Source organism: Ambystoma mexicanum, chromosome 2p, assembly GCF_040938575.1.
Source record: "Ambystoma mexicanum isolate Mex_15411 chromosome 2p, UKY_AmexF1_1, whole genome shotgun sequence".
NCBI lineage: Eukaryota > Metazoa > Chordata > Amphibia > Caudata > Ambystomatidae > Ambystoma > Ambystoma mexicanum.
The window spans coordinates 965,145,155-965,164,861 of record NC_090923.1 but is presented as its reverse complement, the minus strand read 5'-3'; the positions used below and the strand labels follow the sequence as shown (position 1 = coordinate 965,164,861).

At 43.4% G+C, this 19,707-nt stretch overlaps 1 protein-coding gene across 1 annotated transcript in view; it reads left to right on the top strand.

Annotated features, from left to right (window-relative positions):
* LOC138566968 (solute carrier family 22 member 6-A-like) overlaps positions 1 to 18,699 on the top strand; it is a 339,887-nt gene extending 321,188 nt beyond the window's left edge. The window contains exon 10 of the mRNA XM_069644755.1: positions 18,544 to 18,699. Coding sequence (XP_069500856.1) covers positions 18,544 to 18,571 — 28 coding nt within the window. The 3' untranslated portion in view covers positions 18,572 to 18,699. The remainder of the gene's footprint in view (positions 1 to 18,543) is intronic.
* Positions 18,700 to 19,707: the final 1,008 nt, after the last annotated feature.

Sequence of the window (19,707 nt, the reverse complement as noted above, 5' to 3'; positions counted from 1 at the left end):
CATGTTTCAACAACAGTGTGTGGAAAATGGCTTTTTCTCTACCGCCTGTGTGTTTAAACGTTATGAGCATTGAAAGCCCGATGCCAGTGCTCCAGCTAGCTAGCTCCAGTCCTCATTGTCCAGTGGGCTGATGTCAAGCTTCCCAATTCCTGGTTCAACCAAATTGTTTCTTCCTAGTCTGGTTACGATATGTAAGTTAGTTTGACTCGGTTTTCCCTCATTGAGTACCCTTTTGGGTCCCCCACATGGGGAATTATCTATTTTCCTTTGCAAATTTTGGAATGATGGTTTTAGTTTTTAACCGTTCTCCACGTGGGAGTTCTCTTGTCGGACTCTTCGTTAAGGCTTCTTGAATTACTAGTTTCATCAACAGGAAGCCCATGGGCAATAATTGATCACCCATGTCAAGTAAGAGTTGATTTTTTTGCAGAAGAATCCAAGTAGATCACCACTCTATCCGTTCTAGCTTCTTCTGGGAGTTCAATCAAGAGGATATCTTGTGAGTCAATTACTCTCAATGCCGGTACACAGTAGAATAGTCTAAGGACATTTGATCTATTTAGGATAAGATCATCCTTTAAGAACAACATCCTTTCCAAAGATATCAGAAAGATATAATTGCTGCTTTTTTGTCCCTTTACTGCATGATGTTTGGGTTCATTGCATCTTGTTGTTCTTTCGGGGCTCGAGATGAGTGTTGTTTGTCGGTTGCCAAAAAGCTCTAGTTTTTTTTGTTCTAGAGCCTTGAACTGTGAAACTTTGTGCTTTGAATTACTCCTTGTGCCTCAAAGGGGGGATGATACCTTACCCGAGAGCATTGTAGCTACAATCCTTCTCTCTATCTGCTCTTGATGGTTAGGTCTTGTGTATTGCGCATGTGCTGGGGAATCCAGGTCGAATCCAGGTCACTCTCTTCGATCGACAATGGTTCCTCCCTGTCCCCTTCCGACTCCAAAGGCTTCTGTGCTTTTCTAGTCTCCCGTCCTGGCCTCCCCCTGATATACACTCCCTAAATCAATTGTCCTTATGAGAGGGGTGGGGGAGTCCTCTTCTATCGAGTAAGTTGAGAAGTTTATTAGGCCCTTTCTGTTCTCCTCCAAGTCTTGGATTTGTGAATTAGCCTTGTTAGTGATTGTTCTTCTCATCACGTCGTTTGTTGTCATGTCTGCGTCGCCTGGCTAGGTTAATCTCCTTGTTCGTACGATCAAGGTTTATTTTTAAAGGGAGCGAAGTTCCTCAGTAGGGGCTTTTTGATCTTAGAAATTTAACATTTAGGAGGATTAGCCGAATGAATGTCATCGTCCATTTGTTGTCCTGTTTTCTTTTCTTGTTTACCATGGCAGTTTCTAATAATACTATTCTCGTATGAGGAGATTTGTCTACTCTTGGTTTAATATTCAGGCCTTGTTGTAGTTTAGAAAAATATGTTGTACTGTTTACGCTGTTTTATCTGAGCAATTTCTCGCTGCTTTAACAATGGTGATTGTATATCTTCAGAGGTTAGCAAACTTTCCAATGAGGGAGTGGTGGGAGTCACTTCTATGATGTCCTGTGGGTTGTCAATTGTGTTGATTTTAGGAGTTCTCCTAACAGTTCTATGCTTAGCAGAGTCTGAAGGCTCTTGTAGAGTATCTACCACCACAGTCCCTTCTCCAGAAAGGGTTTCCTCCACCTGTGCAACCACAGAAGCTGTTTTATCTTGTGATGTAGCACTTTCATCCTTTCTAATAGTGTTAAATGAGGTTCTTGCCTGATCCTCTAAAGTTGTAATGGGCTGTGGAACTGTCTCTGTTGTGTCTGGACCAAAAGGGTCCATATTACTGGATGGGGCTTTATGTTGGTTGATTTGCATTGATCTTTGCTGATTCCTATGGTTAATTATGGGTTTGATAATACTCCGTAGTATGTTAGTTATTAACTCTGAATTTGTTATGGTGTTCTTTTCAAAGTTATATTGTATAGCCGTAATGAATCTCTCCACGAAGATTATTTTAGAATGCAGCATTGCGATAACCGTTGTTTGAACCTTTATGTGATCATCGACACTCTCAGAGTTTCGTGAATGGCGCCAGGGAGATGGATATAGCGGCAATTAGCCCTGCATCGAGCAATGGTTTTTGCAGGGCATGTTCCTCAATTCGTGTAGCAGCCAAGTCGAGTAAGAGGTCCTCATCCATCGGGGTTGTGTCTGTAAATGTAGTTCAGTCACTTTGGGCCGATGGCAAACTGTTCTGTAAAACGCTCCCCTTCACAAATGGGTTTGGGAGTGTCAAGCCAGTTTCCTGGGAGAGCCTTGCTTTCTTATAAACAAGGTCTTGGAGGTCACTGTGTGGTGGGTCCTCAGACAGAGGCCTTTTCTTGGTAGGTTCTAAGGCTCGGGGCAAAAGACCCTTAGCCGTCGCTCCCTCATTGCGAGATGTTACTCTCGCAGTAATGTCTTTTAGGGTATCAGTACACTCCCTTCTAGTTTGGTTAAATTGTTGTTGCTCCCTTGGGATCTCCTGCGTAACATCATTTTCCATTTCTACCATAGATGGTTAAAGAATATGCACCTTATTGTTGTTTCCAGGGGCTGTAATCACTACAGCTTTAGCTTGAACATGTTTAACGGGTCCCTCCTTATTTCCCAATGGTTGTATTTTATGAGGTTTCTCGTAAAAAAAAACCTTTGCTGATGTGAGAAGTTGAACGGCATCCACCCCTTTGGTTTCCAATCGCCTAGTGGTGCTTCTCGGCCAGGTTTAAATGCTGGTTTTCCAAATGTGTATATTTCGAGCTGGCTTTTGTTTTCCCGGGGAGTCCTACTGTTTCCCACCTGGCTCTACATTTTCCCATTAATAGCCTGCTGATCTGTCGTATCTGGGTACACCAACTCAGGCTGTTGTGTGGCATTATCATTGTCATTTAGCCCTGTTTTGGTTATTCCTGTTTATGTTATAAGGACGTCTGAGTCTCCTTCTTGCAGAGACTCCTGTGGTAACCTCTCTGGCACCTTTTCCAATAAATTCCAGAAAGTTTGCATGAGAAAGGTTTGCACCTTTCTCACGCCAACCCACACCCACAACACACCCACAACACACCCACAACACACCCATGACACACACCCCACCCACAGCCTCAACACACCCCCAACATAAACAAACCCCACTTTCCTTCTTCTTCATGCTTAGTCCTTGCGGCGCCAGCTACCTTTCACTTCCGTGATCGGGAACCGGCACTGCAGGGTCCTTTTCTTTTTTTCTTTTCTTTTTCTTTTACGGGGGCTGCATGGGTTTCCCCCATAGCCCCCGCTCACTATACTGTAAAATATATTGAGCGGGGTGTTGCGGGGACACCCCTGCAGCCCATGTTTCTTTTTTTTTTTTTTAACGTATGGCTGCAGGGGCTATTTATATCTCAATGGGTTGTGAGGCGGTCAAGCTAGCCGCATCGCAAACAGGAAAGAAATTAGTAAATTTGTTAGGAGTACCTAGCACCATCTTCCTGTTCATATCAACTGGGGCTTTGATGATTTTTGCGCTGCAAGTTCATGGGTGCCTAAATTGATAGTTGCACACAGTCAACCCTTGTAACAGGATTGTTTACCAGAGCTCTTTCCTCCTGCTCGTATGGGTCATGAGCAGGCGGCAACATGTCTGAGCCTCTTCCTCCTCAACGCGCTTCACACGTGATGCTGTCGCACATCTTCAGCATGTTCTCGCCTTTTATACAAGGGGGTAGGCCGTTCAAATCAGACATATATATATAAGTTAAACAATGTTGCTGCCAGTGTGCATCCCTATTTCAGGCCATTATCGGTTTGTGTAGAGTCTGATAGTTTGCTGATTCATTTAAACGGATCCTAACTTAAGTGCCTCCGTAGAGCTGCCTAATGAAGGAAAATAAGGGTCTAATGTTCTATAAATGCGTGATATGGCAGAAGGGACCCGTTATGTTTACACTAACGTAAGCGGATTCCCGCCGGCAAATTTTCATCCTTTGCACTCTGGGGCGCAAATGTAAAGGGCAAAGGGTTGCACACCGACCTCTGGCCTACACATTTAGGGCCTCATTACGACTCAGGCAGTAAGGGGTTTACGGCGGCGTAAACAGCGCAGACCCTTACCGCCTGATTCCGAGGTCCCTTAGCGCCATGGAAGTTTTAACACCTGCTTTTAGCAGGTGTTAAAATCCATGGCGCTAAGGGACCTTGATGTTAATTACGCCACCGTAATTTACGGTGGCGTAATTAACGCCTTCCCCACTCCCATTATGCCCTATGGGGCAGAAATGGGAATGGGGAAGGGTAAATGGGGATTGGGGACTTACGGCCCCGCCAACCTCGGAATGTGGCGGTAAGTCCGCCAACCACCATGGCGTAAACTAAGTTTACGCCATGGTGGTAAAGGTACGACCCAGGCGGTAACTTACCGCCTGGGTCGTAATGAGGCCCTTAGACTCCACAGTGCAAAGTGAGTAAACATTAACATTTGATTGAGAGCAGCACTTGCCATGCTCAAATGGCAAGCAGTGCTCACAATTAGATACAAACCCTCCACGACATGTTTGCATGTCTGCAAGGTTTTACTTTCTACTGGGAACACTGCTTACCATTTAAGAATGGTAAACAGTGTTTCCAAATACAAATAAACCGTGCCTGACATGCGATAAGGAGGAGGCTTGATGACATGGAGCGCTTAGAGACTCTTGCTGAATCACAGATCAACATTTACAGGGCATCCATGACTGTGTACAGGGAGCCTCACAGAGGACAGTGAGGGCCATGGAGCAGGACCAACAGCAGTCAGCCACAACATCTGCCACCCTCACTGTTGTCGAGTAGAGGGAGAGGACAGCATGCATATCAGCCTTTGCAGAGGCTTTGCAGGCCAGCATGCTACTGGCCATACAACGTAACCTAGGGCCTGAATCTGATCCATTCACCTCTGTCACCATAAAAAGTGGAACTGCACTGTGTTTTTGGTGGAAATTAGCACCCAATTTTTGTGGCATTTTGGTGGTATTTCTGCTTGTAATGTGGCAGAAATACCTCTTTGGGCAGTAATTCTGCCGGCGGTATTAATACTGCCGGGGGTGCATTCACCATCTGTTGGCGGTAATTCCGCTGGCAGTATTCGCACCAGTGCTAATTCTGTCTGCCGCATTACTGCCGATTCATAATTCAGTGGTACGATAATAGTGGCAGTAATTTAGTTCCTGCCACTTTTACCATATACCGCCCAACTCGTAATGAGCTGCATTGTCTTTAAATATCAACACGATAAGGCCTGGAATGGTAACAAAGAAACAGATACAGACCTATACAGAGAAGATGGAGGACCTGACCTTGGTATACCAGCTAGTGAAGAATGCACTCCTCTCATTGGCAAAACAGCTCAAACTGCCATCAAGTCACAAACCATGTATGATCTCCTGAATGCTGCTGATGCAAGAGATTGTCCAGTTCATGCCCTGGATTATGGTCTTTTACCTGCACATGCAACCTCTACTGAAGTGACCAAGCCTGATATTTTCTCTGTGTCTGTGGACACTCTGGCACCAGGCCATGAGCCAGACATCGGGGCCAATCCTGAACTGAACCCAGTACCAGTATGCAGTCCAGATTTGACATCAGTCAATACTCCAGATACACCAGTCAATCTGAACAAACCAGACTCTTAATGCACCTGCCTGAAAGCCTGCTGTGTTAAACCCAAGGGTGTTCTCACTGGTATGCCTCAGAAATCCTTTGTTCAGGTGGCCAGGGGAGGGCCATCACCCTTGGATCGCAACCCTGGGGCGGACAAGCGAAGGACGATCACCTGGGCAGGGTACCCTTTGGGACTGCGGGAAGGAATGCCCCCGGGCGCAACACAGTATCCCCTTTCTTTTGACTTAACCCTACCTGACATCCCGTCTGTCTGTATGGGATATTGTCAACAAAGACCAACCATACCTCAACCTTTTCCTATACCGAAAAGAAGAAAAGAAGGCGAAACCATCCGGGAAAACCAAAACTATCCCTAGATCCCAACATATGTTTTACCCCTCCTTCCTCGACACCCAATAACCCTACATTCAGATCCCCTTTTCTGATAAAAATCCACATCTTTATCCCTTTGTTTGTACAATACCACAACTCCCATAATTCCTCCCCACTGCTGTTTCCAAACACCACTAGAACAAGGCCAACAAGAGTTATTAGATTGCCCATGGGAACCAATGCACCATGAGCTCCTATGGGCAATCTCCATCTTGTCCCATTAACAAGGTCAGGCAGGGCTGGGCAACTACTCACACCTGACTTCCATTTACTTTCCCAGTCAGTATAAAAGGTGGAGCACTGACAAAGAGGGCGAGCTGGGAATGCTGGAGGGTGCTTGGAAACCAGGAAAATAATACAGCAGCTGGAAGAACCCTGGAAGGAGAAAGGCGGCCAAAACATTGAGCCTGTTAGTGCAAGGGAGGCTGCAGTGTGGCAAAGAAACTTTGATTCCAAGGAGCCCAACCAGGGACAGCTGGGGGAAACTGGCAGCACCCAAGCCAGAGCAACTCCCCTGGGTAAAGTAGTAAAACCCTGTCCTTTGAGGTGCAGGTGGTGAGACCCTGACCTCATAGACAAAGCATTGTGGTACTTGAAGTCCAAAGCCATTTCTTTTTTTTTTTGTTGAGCAAAGTGCGGCACGAGGGGAAGCTGTCCCTCCAGAGTGGTGGCAAGCCGGACGAAGGACAGCGAAAGGACAAGAGGTTAAAACCAGGAGCTGGAAACTGAGAGTCCCATGGTGAGAAAGAGCGCTGTCTCTGCGAAACTACCAGGGCTAAGCACACCAGCCCAGCTGGGAAGGAAAGGAACAGATATCATGCAACAACGTTACGAGTGAGCCCTCCCAGGTGAATGACAGAGTTGGGGAGATGCTGCAGCTATATAAATGGCAACCTTGATTTCGACATTAAACAGATGCCAAGACTGAACACTCGAACCTCACTGGTGAGTTAAAGGAATAGTGCGCTCAAAAATGTTATTGTCCCGATAGATCAGGCACGTCGTTAGAAGCATACGCTGATCGATTGTAAAAAAAAAAAAAAGGATTGTAAAAAAAATTCCTATGCACGTTACCTTAGTTTTCCTCACTTTTACACATGCAAAATCAGGCAGCGGGGCACGGCCATCTTGTGTTGATCTTATCTGTTGCCGCATCGCTCTAAGGTGAACTGCCTTCGCGGCACTAAATCATTCTCCACGTATTTTCATGACATTAGTGTGTAGCGTAGCCAAACATGCCCAGTCATCACCTACGTCTTTACGTTAGTTGACGGAGAACCCGGAATATCAACACACACATCCTCTCACAGCACAGCGCGTCCCAAATCAGAACAGAAAACACAATTTTTAAAGGAAACACCAATACTGTGCAATTTATAATGTGCTTTTTGTTTCACATTAAATGCTCCGAGAACATCCGCCAATTTCCATTTTCAACTAAATGTTTAATTTTGTTTTGTTCGAAGATCAAATCTTTATCATGAGGCACACAGTGTCCCTTTAGGTATAAGAAGCGCATTGGACGCACCAGGAATCGCAAGGCTTCTGCATAAGCTTCTTGCTAGACCACCGTAAATGATGTCAGGTTGCTCCTAGTTGCTGGTACGGCCAAAGGGCATATCGGTCCTGGGCGATCGTCCCACAAAAGAGTAATTGCAATCCAGCCATTTAGGTTTATCTGCCACTGCCTGTTGAGGAACCTGTCACTGGGTATCTGGAAACGATGACATTCGCAGAAAGGGAGGATGTAGCTGTGTAGAAAACATAACAGAAATATATTTCAGTAGCTGTTCTTTATTCAAATGTATCCATGTACCCTTTAATTCAGCACCAGGTGAAACCTAATAATGAACACACACCAGAAACAATGGCAAGACAGAGAAAACATTGTGGAAAGTTGGAGTCTACGATGTGCATGAGAGGTTAGTGCTGTGGAGTATGTTTATTTCACAATGGGATGCAGATGCGGAAGCTGACAGAAGAATTCAAACAACATGTAGATGGCATTATAAAGGAATATTAGCAACAAACTTTGTGCTGGTGGAACTCATATACACAACTCTCAACTCACACGCTTTTAGCGGGTGTCACCCGCCACTTTGGCAGCTCTCTCACCTGCCAAGCTCCCTACACGTCCATAGGAACCAATGGGCGTTCACCCGCCAAATACAAAATCAGGTGTTTTCACCCTCCCAGGGGCCATGAAAGGTTGAGAGCTATGGCACAGATGGACTCTTATGCATTTCGGTGCTTGACTGCCAATGTGCCTGGGACAAAGACAAATGCATACAAGTTGTGTATGCGTGTTGTCACAATATGCCCCAAACAATATTCCCCAACTTCAGTAACACTTACAAATTTGGTATTTCCATTCTCTTGGCGTAATGCAGTGTGACCGGTCAGTTCAACGGTTTTCATGAAATGAAATTACATGTTCCTTTGTCAATTTTTAAAATGGTGAACCTTATCATGTTTGCGGGTATTACACACCTCCCATCCATTAATCCATAGAATATCCTCCCTTTCTTCCAAGGACGAACAACAATTGAGCCTTCTTAGGAGAGCGTATGCTAAATTTCGTTTTGGTGAATGAAAGCCACACATCAAAAACATACTGTACAGGAAGCCTCGGTGTGAACAGCCCACAAGCAACATCAAACGCAGTGAGTGACCTTCACTCCATGGGAGCGATTAGCCCGGCCGTCCACCGTGGCATTCAAAATATGTTAAAAAAATAAACAAATTGTTTGCTGGCATCCACCAATGCTGCGCTATCGTGAATACTTTTTGCTCATCTATATTGATAGTGATTTAGTTATTTTAGGGCAACAGTTCCAGTTAGTTCTCCCCATTGTCACATCTGCATGCGCCCTGTTTTCGCAGAGGAATGTGCTCTGCGGATAACGTGAGAAACTGACAAGTCATAAATCCGAGTGTTCTTCCATCTTCACTGAACTTCCCGTGCATTAACAAATGTTGGGGGAGAGGCGGTATATCCCGCCCCCCTGCACCATTCTGGTACCGCACAAATGACGTACAAGCTAAGGTGGGAGACATTTCCACCCCTTCTGTACCTATTTGCATCACCCATGTTTCATATAAGTGTATTAATGCTGTGCTAATGTGTATACTTTGAAATCCATTTTGTGTCCTTTAAAACACCAACTTTTACTAGGCCCTCTGCCCATCTTGCGAAATGTTCACTCTCCCTCTCCCAGCGCCACGCACAGCTAGCCCTCACCATCTTTGTCCTCTGCCAGCTCAGCGCGTCTCCTGTTCTCACGGAAATGCAGCTATTCATTTTTGCGAGTATCGAGCCCTGACAAATGTGCTCATCCAAGAATGTGAGACCAAGACCTGCTCCAATGTTAATGCCCCATCCATCTCTGCTGACCGACTCTGACCGACTCCACCCCCTCCCAGGCTGCGGTTCCCTGAACCCATGCCCCCTATTCCCTTTGGATGCATCTGGTCACCAGACCCTACCCCCGCACCACCTCCAATTCACCTACCATATACCTAATCTCGAGTGGTCATATATTCTGGTAACACTAACACCTATCAACACTGTGTTTGAAATCGTAAGACTCCAAAGGCTGCAAATCAAAGATCTTCCCTTCTGATAATTCACCCGAAAGGAACAACCCCCAACACATGCCTCCATAAAGATAGAGGTCAGAATGCACCTATTGCACACCAACAGCCCACTTTTATGCAGTGTTTTGCTTATAGTCATTAGTTCTTGCATGCCAAGTTTGTTATTTAGCTTACGTGTCATTCCCTAGTGGCACTCGTATTTATTCTGTCTATTTGGACATGTGCATGCTAAGGCAACTGCAGACCCCGCAGTTGCTTTCATGCATATATCCATCCAACCTTCCCACGCCCTGGTCAGTGAAGGACCCACAAGAGCAAGCCGAAAGCGGGAAGGGGAAAACACAGAGTTACACTGTATGGCATGCTCCAACCGGCACTTCTTGCAGAAAAAATTTACAAAGAGGATACATTTAAAAAGACACTTTGGACGCTTAATACTTTTTAGTACTTTTAATAGCTTTGAAATTCAAGTTAAATAGATTTCCATTGGTCATGTACAAACATTGTGGAACATACGCACCACTGCTAATCATTTATACCAGGAAGTCAAATGTTCAATGAGGTCAGCTTTTTGGTGGACAGGGCTCACTTGCAATGTTTTGTAGCAATGTATGTGCCCTAGGAACAAAATCAGAATCGATTCCATGAGTATGCATGGCCAACACAGTCAAAGTGAGATCTTTCACAAAATCGAATTCCATTTCCTGGTATATCGGCTTGGCAACCCATTTTTTGCTTCGTTTGGAAAAGGCCATTGTGTAACGAACCATTCCAAAGTTTCCTGCAGTTCTGGAATGTTCTCTGCTCAGATTCTCGTTATGCGCTAATACGCCTGGTAATGTTCGATATTGCATACCGTCTATGCCGAAATGCAATCTCTTGGGCCTGTACTTTAGGCACATATTGTGGAACACCTCCAAATCTCTGGTTTGACAGAACTCTGAGTCCCTTCAGGTCTCTTGAAAGAGTATTATCAAACACGATCTTCTCAAGAGCTTTGTGTGAGGGTGAAGATGGAACCAACCACTTCTTCTTGTGTTCCTGTTCCTCCGATAAAGGTCTATTTGCACATTGGTGAAAATGTTGGTTTTCTGTCCATGTGTGGAGGTTGTAACAGTGGTGCATCAATGAACGCCATCTTTCTAGTAGAATTTCCACAGACCCATCACAAGTTTTAGAGGTCCACCAAAGATGGTTGCTGAAGACTGGGATCACTGTAAAATATTTTACGAACCCTTTTTTCTACAGCAGCTGTGATTTTTTTTATTGATTGATTTGGCAATGTTTCATACATCACATTGATGGCAAATGTTTGGAAACTACTCTCACATGACCTTGGCTATTGAAACATGTCTGTCAGTGGCTATGAGGTCTATTTGCATTCCCATCGATTGAAGAAGTTCGAGGGATTTCATGAAACCAAGTTTCTCCATGGCCACTGAGGATTTACTTTGGGACACCTGTATGACCTCTGAACTCACAATTATTTTAGTTTCCATGTTCTCAGAGAGGTATGTGCAGTACTTTTCTGAAAATCCGGGGCTGTCACACTGTCCATCGCCAGCTAGCCTGAACCGTTTGCCAGAGAATGTCCTTTCAATTGTCATTTGTTCAATTTTCCAGGCTTGACTAATAGCAGGGAATAAGAATTCTCTTTGATATTTATAGTACCGCATTTTAGCAAGGAACTGAAGTCCCACAAATTGACAGAAACTGGACAACTTACTAAAAGTCGAACCACTGAAAACTAAAGCTGCTGAACACAGTAGATTTCCAGCTGGCACTTTGCCCAGCATTGGTTGAGCGGACCATGAAAATGTATCCTGGAGGTGGGCACAGGTGGCTTGTATTTTCAGGTTAGTGCCTTGTAATAGAGGAGTCACAATCACCAATTGCTCCCCGCACATTTTCCCCCCTCACTGGATGGACACATTTCAGCATCAGTATAATCTCTTTGAGGCATCTGTCGAATACAATGTATTTATGTTCCTTTATTAGCCAATAATCCTGCATGATAGCGGTTTGTGACTCAACTGTGGTGGAGAAATCGCCTGAAGTAGAAAAACTGTTGTCGAGATCTTTGGCAAGTGCCTCGGTCAATTGCATAGAGGCTTTGTCTGTGTTAGTTCAGCCTGTGTAATTTGCACATGAATTGGAGAAACCAACACTGTCGTTTGTTGATTGGGTGGACCTTTTTTTGCAGGGGTACATTGTGTCAAGTGGTCAGGGAGTAATTCAGAAGCACCTTCATTATATTCCATTTCATCTTCATCTTGTCGAGTTCTCACATTGTAGCAATGGCCCAACAAATCTTTCATTGCTTCGCCGGTCATATTCAATCCATTTTCTGGTCATTGGTCATAAGCATCACAAGTCTCCTTATTGACTGGAACATGCTGCGCCTCAAATAGTAGTTGTTCCATGGTGTTTGGCAATCAGAATCTTTGGTTTCATTTGTTGTCTGTGTCTTTATATTTCTTTTCCTTCTGGGCCTGTAGGAGATGGGTTGTAAAAACATCATGTTCAGTGTAAATCAAACATACAGTAGATAGCACTTTAGATTTAAAAAAAACATGTTATGAAGTAAATGAAATTGTTTGCTAGTTACCCTTGTTTTCTTGATTTTCTATGAAACCGTGTTCTTCTCTGTAACAACCGCACCAGCAAGCTGGTCCACCACCTCTGATCCATGTGCCACTTCTTTTAATTCCTGACCTTGTATACATTCCTTGAATAGAATATTCATTAAAAAAACAAAAGTCAAACATATTTGAAATCAAAATCTTTCATTGCACACATCGCGTACATACATATCCTCGTAAACAGTGTACGGCATTTAGTCAAAATAAACATTTTGAATTCCACCTGATTGATGGCAAGGGTACTCGATCAGAGATCACCGTGCACAAACATACTGATTGTAATGTTGCAATGTATTCTGCATTAGGGTAGAAATCGTAAAGTTAGAACTGAAATGCTAAAAGTTTGAAACAGTGCACGTTTATATGAATGTCAGTGCCTAATAGTATCCGATGTAGGATTTACTTTCTTTCATTCAAGGGAACTGCCAGTACGCATACCCCATACTCTGGACCAGCTCCAAAGGATGATGTGTTTGTTGTCGAAGTACCAGCATCCCCCTGTAACACAATACTTGTTTTAGTATGGATGAAAACAGCTAAATTGAACAGAGACAATAAGATGCAGATAATTGTACATATAAAGAGAAACCCATAAATGGCACATAATGTAAACAAATGACAGGATACATAAACAATTACATATTATTTTAAATTCTAAGCATAATACATTAACCGTAATTGAAAAGCGAAATAAAACAACCTGATAGGCGCTCAAAGTAGTTGTTGACTCCGGAAAAGAAATGGATGCAGAATCTTGCTCATTTTCAGTGCATTGTCACAAAGTTGTAAAAGTGAAAATTAGATTTGCATTAGATATGTGGGAAGATCCAACTCTCGATAATATGAACTTCTGCAAGTCTGTATGGCTCGCCATTGGTATACTGGACATGTCAGTGGTGATGTCACTTGCGAAGGTCTGTGCTTGTATGCTCTCCTAAAAAAATGGACATGTCAAGCAACTGATTACGAAAAGATTATGCTTATTTTGAAGGGCACTATGGCATAGTTTTCTATGGTCATAATTACTTTCTATGATGCTCCTAAAACCAGGGACCGATGTCTAGCAAAATGTGGTATAGTTATAAAGTAATACAATCTGGTAAATATGCCAAGTTTTGTAAGAAACATTTACACCGAAAGCACCAATCCGTTCATGTAGTTACCTGTTCAGTACCCCAAATCCTACAGCTAATTCATCATACGGGACTCACCTGGTCCAGCGTGTGCATGGATAGAGTTGGAATTGCATTTGGAAACAATTTATGAGACGGTCTGAGGCAATGTTTTTTTGTGTACTGCGATTGGTCGTACATATCCGGGGTAAAGTGCAGGCTGCAGAATTGATTGGCCCTCAAGTCTCCCAAGACATCCTGGGCTTTACTTTCAAGCTGGTCCACCGGAAATCCACAATATCGAACCCATTCTCTTATTAGTTCAATAATCCTCGGGAACGTATGCCTGATTGTGCCCTTACTTTTTTCATGGGTCGTAGAACGGCAACCGGAAACCATACAAAGCAGGCATTCTTGAAAAATCTGCATTAAAAAAAGTACACATAATTATAAAAAAATTCTACTGAATGCATGAGATTGAGACAATTATATCAACGTTTTCTATGCAATTCTATGCAAAAGGAAACATGCTTATAGACATGGTCCGAGAAAGATGCAATTCTATCACAACTGGCACTAATGAAATTTGCTATGTATCGAGATCTGAACACTTTAAACAGTAGACAATGGTAAAGTCATTGAGATGAATGAACATTACTCTACTGGGTACATTAGTTCGAAATAGATAGACATTTTTAGATCAGAAAGAGATGATTAGGTGACCTGCCATTACCTTGATCAACAAACAGTTAGATTCAGCAAGCAGGGTAATTAGTAGCTGGAGAACAGGTAGCAGGATCACGAGTTGACTTTCAGTGCTCACAGATGTTCACAGGATAAATATAAAGGGGTTTATAAAGAATTAGAAAAGTGGGTGTGCATATGAATGAGTGACATGTTTCTGGGGCGGTCTGAATCGGGGGGAGCCTGGAAACACTGGGTCTGGGGAGGCCATGTGTACAATGGCCCCTGTGCGGAAGATACCTTTGAAGTGTACATGGTGTTTGGTACCTTGGCCATTCCCATCCTGCTAGTCCCTTGGGAGGGCATGTCCACAGGTGCAAACTGCCATTGATAGTGGCGGGGATGGAGGGGCAAGAGGCGTGCAGCAAAGGCCCAGAATGCTGCTGAAGGGAGACACACTTATGTGTATTGCAGGTGTGCGGTCTGCTTCAGGGGTGCCTGCCTGGAGACACTGGGTGTGGCTAGGCCATGTGAACAATGGCCCCTGCGCATAAGATGCCTTTCAAGTGTACATGGTGTTTGGCGTCTTGGCCTTTCCCAGCCAGCCCTGCCAGGACAAGGGAGCTTGTTGTTGATTCACTGGAAAATTGAAACAACTATTCATAAAAGTTGAATTGTATTTTATTTTAATGCAGATGTTGATGGCACAAATGTACTACAAATTGTATACTTCGGGTTGCAGCACAGTGTGGGAAAATCCCCTATACTGACTGGTGTCACTGGGGAATTTGGCTCAAATGGCACCAACGACACAGGCAGGTATTACTCGTCGAACACGGTATCCAAGCCTCCAATGAAGCCACCATGTAAATGCACGATAGGCCACCAGCCTGTACCACCTATGGAAGAGAAACATACAAACTGTATTTAAATGAACATGATAAGTGTACAAACCTTAGTTGAAAATGCAATCTTGTATCCTATGGCATAGTTGCCAGTACAAATGTTACATCATGGATCAATCAACTTGGGCTTTAAAGTGTAGACACATTACAAAAGTGAACACCCATGCAATCCATAATGTTTGGGGCACATAGAAATATTGTTTCTTGGTGCTTGTACGTCAAGACACATAAGATGACCACTATGATTTCTCCAAAATCTCGAGAGATGTATTGAATTGTCAGACTACATTCATTTGGCAGTGATAGATCAAAGAACAATATAGGAGACAAACATGAAATGTTAGCGGCCTAAGTGACATCACATCTACAGTACACTTACTCGTTACTTGATTGCGAGGGTGAACTGTTGCGCGAAGTTCGTGCATAAGCACCATCATAATCCTCAACAAGGACCTTGTGAGGCAGGCTGCCCTGAAGTCATGCAGCTCGGTAACGCATAGCGGCCGTGTCTCGTCTTCCGATATGTAGGCCAAGCATCCAGAGTTTTCTTTGCAGCGCAGTTCTCCTCCTCGGTTGGCATGACCTTGCACTGATTGCAGGTACACCAGGTGGAAACGTCTTCCATGCGACTAGGCTCAGGCTCACGATCCAGTGATTCGTCCTCCCAACTGTCGTCAGATGGCCCATCGTTTCCGCATCTTTCTCTTTCAACGAAATATGCCTCGGAATACTCCGGGTCGTACTGGTAGGGCTGCATTGTTGCCATTATACGACAACATTAAAATAGATAGTAATGCTAGTGCTAGTATGTGTTTGCATGGGCTACGAGCAACGAAGATAGCTGAACAGAGTAGAAACGAGTCACAGGACACACACAAAAAAAACAGTGAAACGTTTGAAAAAGCAACTCTGTTGTTGTCTGATGAGAAGTGGTCTGTTTATACTTATTGATAAAAGAGGCTTCCTGCCATTTCCATGGAGACAAGTCATTAGCTGGACCGCAGAGAACGTTGACACATGACGTGCATTTGCATTGTGAAATGGGCCGTATGCGTCTAGCGATGTCAGCTTCAGGGGCGGGGCATATGATTTAGTGCCACGAGGGCAATTCACCTTAGGGCGATGCAGCAACAGATAAGATTAGCACAAGATGGCTGCGCTCCGCTGCCTGATTTCGCATGTGTAAAAGTGAGGAAAACTAAGGTAATGTGCATAGGAATTTGTTTTACAATCGATCAATGTATGCTTAAAACGACTTGCCCGATCGATCGGGACAACATTTTTGAGCACACTATTCCTTTAACTAAATTGGCGAAAGACTGGCTGGCGATTTGGGGAGTGCTTGCAATATTCTAACGAGGAATTAAGGTTATGCGCACCTAGAGAAGTTGCGAGAGAGAGGGAAACCATTGTCTGACTTTATGAAAGCGAATATTAAGTATCAGAGTGGCCCAGCCGGGGGAAGCGGCCTTATCGAAAGACTCTGAAAAAGGTTTGCAAAGCTGCAAGACAGCACAAAAGGCAAGAATTGTAACAAACTTTAAGTATAACGTAATTAACATTGAAACACGAAAGTCGAGGCAGTGTGAACCTGGCTGAGGTAAACTGGAAGTTTGAATGAACTGTGTGAAAAGCATACGAGTACCACAAGGCATAGCAAACGCCAAAGAATAAAGCTAGGGGAAGGGAACCCCGAGAAAGTAAATTGAAACAGTTTGAGCCCAAGAGAGGGGAACCAAGAAAGAAGCTGAAAGTGAGGGGCTGGGGCCTGGTTGAGTGGGCCTATAGACACTTACAAATACATTTTCTTTTGGAACGTTTGTGTTTGTGCCAGAAAAAGCTTTGAACTTTTGTGTTAATGCTGTAAAACATAGGGGATTGACCTGGACCTGGACTTGGGGGAAAGGGAGACCCGAGAGGTCAAAACTCCAACCTTTGAGATGGAGTATGTGAATGCCAAGCAGGCACTGAGGGCCAAGCCAGCTACCCCAGGTGTAATTGCATAGCAGAGTGTGCCAATACGTCAAGTGCTGCACCCCACCCGCATGCTATATAACGTGGGTAAGAATCTTTATATGCCATTCTGACATCCTTTTGTTTCCCACTGATTTTCCATTTACAATACATTTCCCTATTTCACTTGAATGGTATTAGAGTGAGGGCAGGCAATAGGTTTTCTAGTTTAATTGTTACTGTTTTGGACTTACGATTGACTTGGGCTGTTTTCTCTTTATTTTAGATTGTAGAGCACACTCCCATCTTTAGTTTTAGGATGAGGCAGGAGTTTTTTCCAACCTTTGAAAGCAAATAAAAGTTGGTTACTTTGCATCTTTTGTGTCAGTGTCATACTTGTGATACCATGCCTCCCTTACACTGCCCATGCCAAATAAGACCCGAACCAACATAGTAGACGTGAACTTGAATAAAGGTGTCCAAGATCTACTTGAAAGCACAGTCATTGATGGCATGCTGCTCTAAGCCTTTCCTCCCAATTACGACTGTATAATTCTTCAAGGAAAACGTGATCTGCATCCGTCAACTGTAGTGTTCCTATTGTATCTTCTCCACTACAGAACCCTTCCTAAGCATCTGATTGTCAGCAAAGATTTACTTGTGAACAAAGATGCATCCCTGTCTACCCTATCCAATGAGATTCCAGTCTTCTCTAACTTGTCTTCTGATGAAAGAAATCACACCACCTATCAATACTTTTGAAGATTTGCAAGACCTCCCTGAATCAACCAATGCAGCTGAGGTCATGGTTCCACCCTTCAGTAAAGTACCATTGCCAGTCAAAAGGCAAACCTTTGCCTTCATAAAAGAAGAAACCATGAGTATGCCGCACAGCTTCACAGTTCCCCAGCCAATGAACACACTTTAGTGTGGTTTGCCTCTGAAACAATGTCAAAAAGCATCCTTAGTCCATGGGACTTTTCAGATATAAAAGTGGCCACCAAAGAACAGAACGATTTGACTGAGACCGATTCTGCTGTCACCTTGTGTCTTCAGGATGCAAAAGCTTTCCTTGCTAAAGACTCACCTTGAAGCGTTAAACAGGTTTGGACCATCATGTGCTACTATTACACTATTAGACTATGCTGAAGTGATACAAGCCTTGGACGTAGTCTTCTTTTAGGACTATCTACATGGGCCTGTGGAGGGACATAATGTCACGACGGTGCCACCGGAACACCAAGTGGCACCAATTGTGCACTAATTGGAACTCGAAATTCTGCATCATAATCTGCCTGGACAATATCTATTCATATTTCTGTCATTACCTGCTACTCCTATGGAGCAGTTTTAGAACTCAATTCCTAGAAGTCTGAGAGAAAAGTGCTGTTTTCTCCTTCCCAGTTATAGGCCTCCAGACTTTAATGTCATATCATGCACTTTATACACAGAAACATGGTTATTTTGATGTGGAATACAAAGCTTAAAGGGGTAGTTCGGTCATAAATGTTATTGGCCCAATCGATCGCAGTTTTCATTGCATGTTTCTCATTTTTTGTTTAACAGTGATTTTATAATGCTGATTCCGTTCATCGATCAATTAATTCCAGTCTTTGCATTCTTCACAGAAAGTTATCTTCCCTCGACGATTTCTGATCAGCACACATGACGTTCCATTACATGGAAGAAAGGAGCGGTTTTAATTTCAAATGCAACACTTTCACATCTAAACGTTTTCAGAACCTATAGGCTGCCATGTTGCTCCTTATCACTGAAACCGCAAAAGGACAGATTGGTGTCTGGCAATCGTCCCAGATAATGGTTATCACAGGTGCGTTGTTGATGATTATTGTCCAATTACGATTGAAGAAGCTGTCAACTGGTAAACTGTACCCATGACATTTGCACATCAGTATAATATAACTATGCAAAATCGAGAATGCAAAAATATATTTCAGTACCCAATTTATAATTATATATACACAGTAAATTTATGTTAACTATCAATTTAAGTTACAATTAACACATACAATGTCTATCTTTTGCATCAAATGGAACATTTATCCTTCACAACATAAATCTTGTAGCACACAGCACAATTGCCATCCTCACTTGCATACATATTTAAATTTTTGCTTACATTGTGTCTTGTGTTGCCATTCTCCCTATATGATGGATGACCAACTGCTTTCAAAAGACAGATCTCAGTAATAGAAACGTAACTTTCCTACATAAGCTTTCAATATAGTGAACCTGATCATTTCTTTGTGGATATTCAACACATTTTGGCCTTCATATTGTTAGTGCAGTCGATTCAAGGACACACAACAATGCGACCCTTCATCCAGCATTCAAAGCATGTCAGAGGGAGTTTTGTTTTTGGGAACACATGCCACAAAATTGAAGAATATTAATGGCAAACTGTGCAGTGAAAAACGAAAATTGTCAAGTATCCCACTTATGAAAATATTTACTTCAATTTGAATGGTATCAATGTGCATGGTCGCACAACATTTACACATTCTTTCAAAAATGACCCGAGGCGAGATATTGACAGGCTCCGATTCCCCAGTACCTCAATAGGCCAAAGGCCCAAAAAAACCAAAATGAATAGTGTGGACCAATTTTCGAATACAAAAGCGGTGGATTAATATGTAGAGACTAACCGGCAAGGGAAGGGGGAGGCTTTTTTTTGCACGAGGCTGGGTGAACGGTTGCAGCCAGGGCAACACATTCAATGAGCAACAATAAAAAGAAAAAAGTGTACATCACTAAAGTTCCAGCATTCCTCG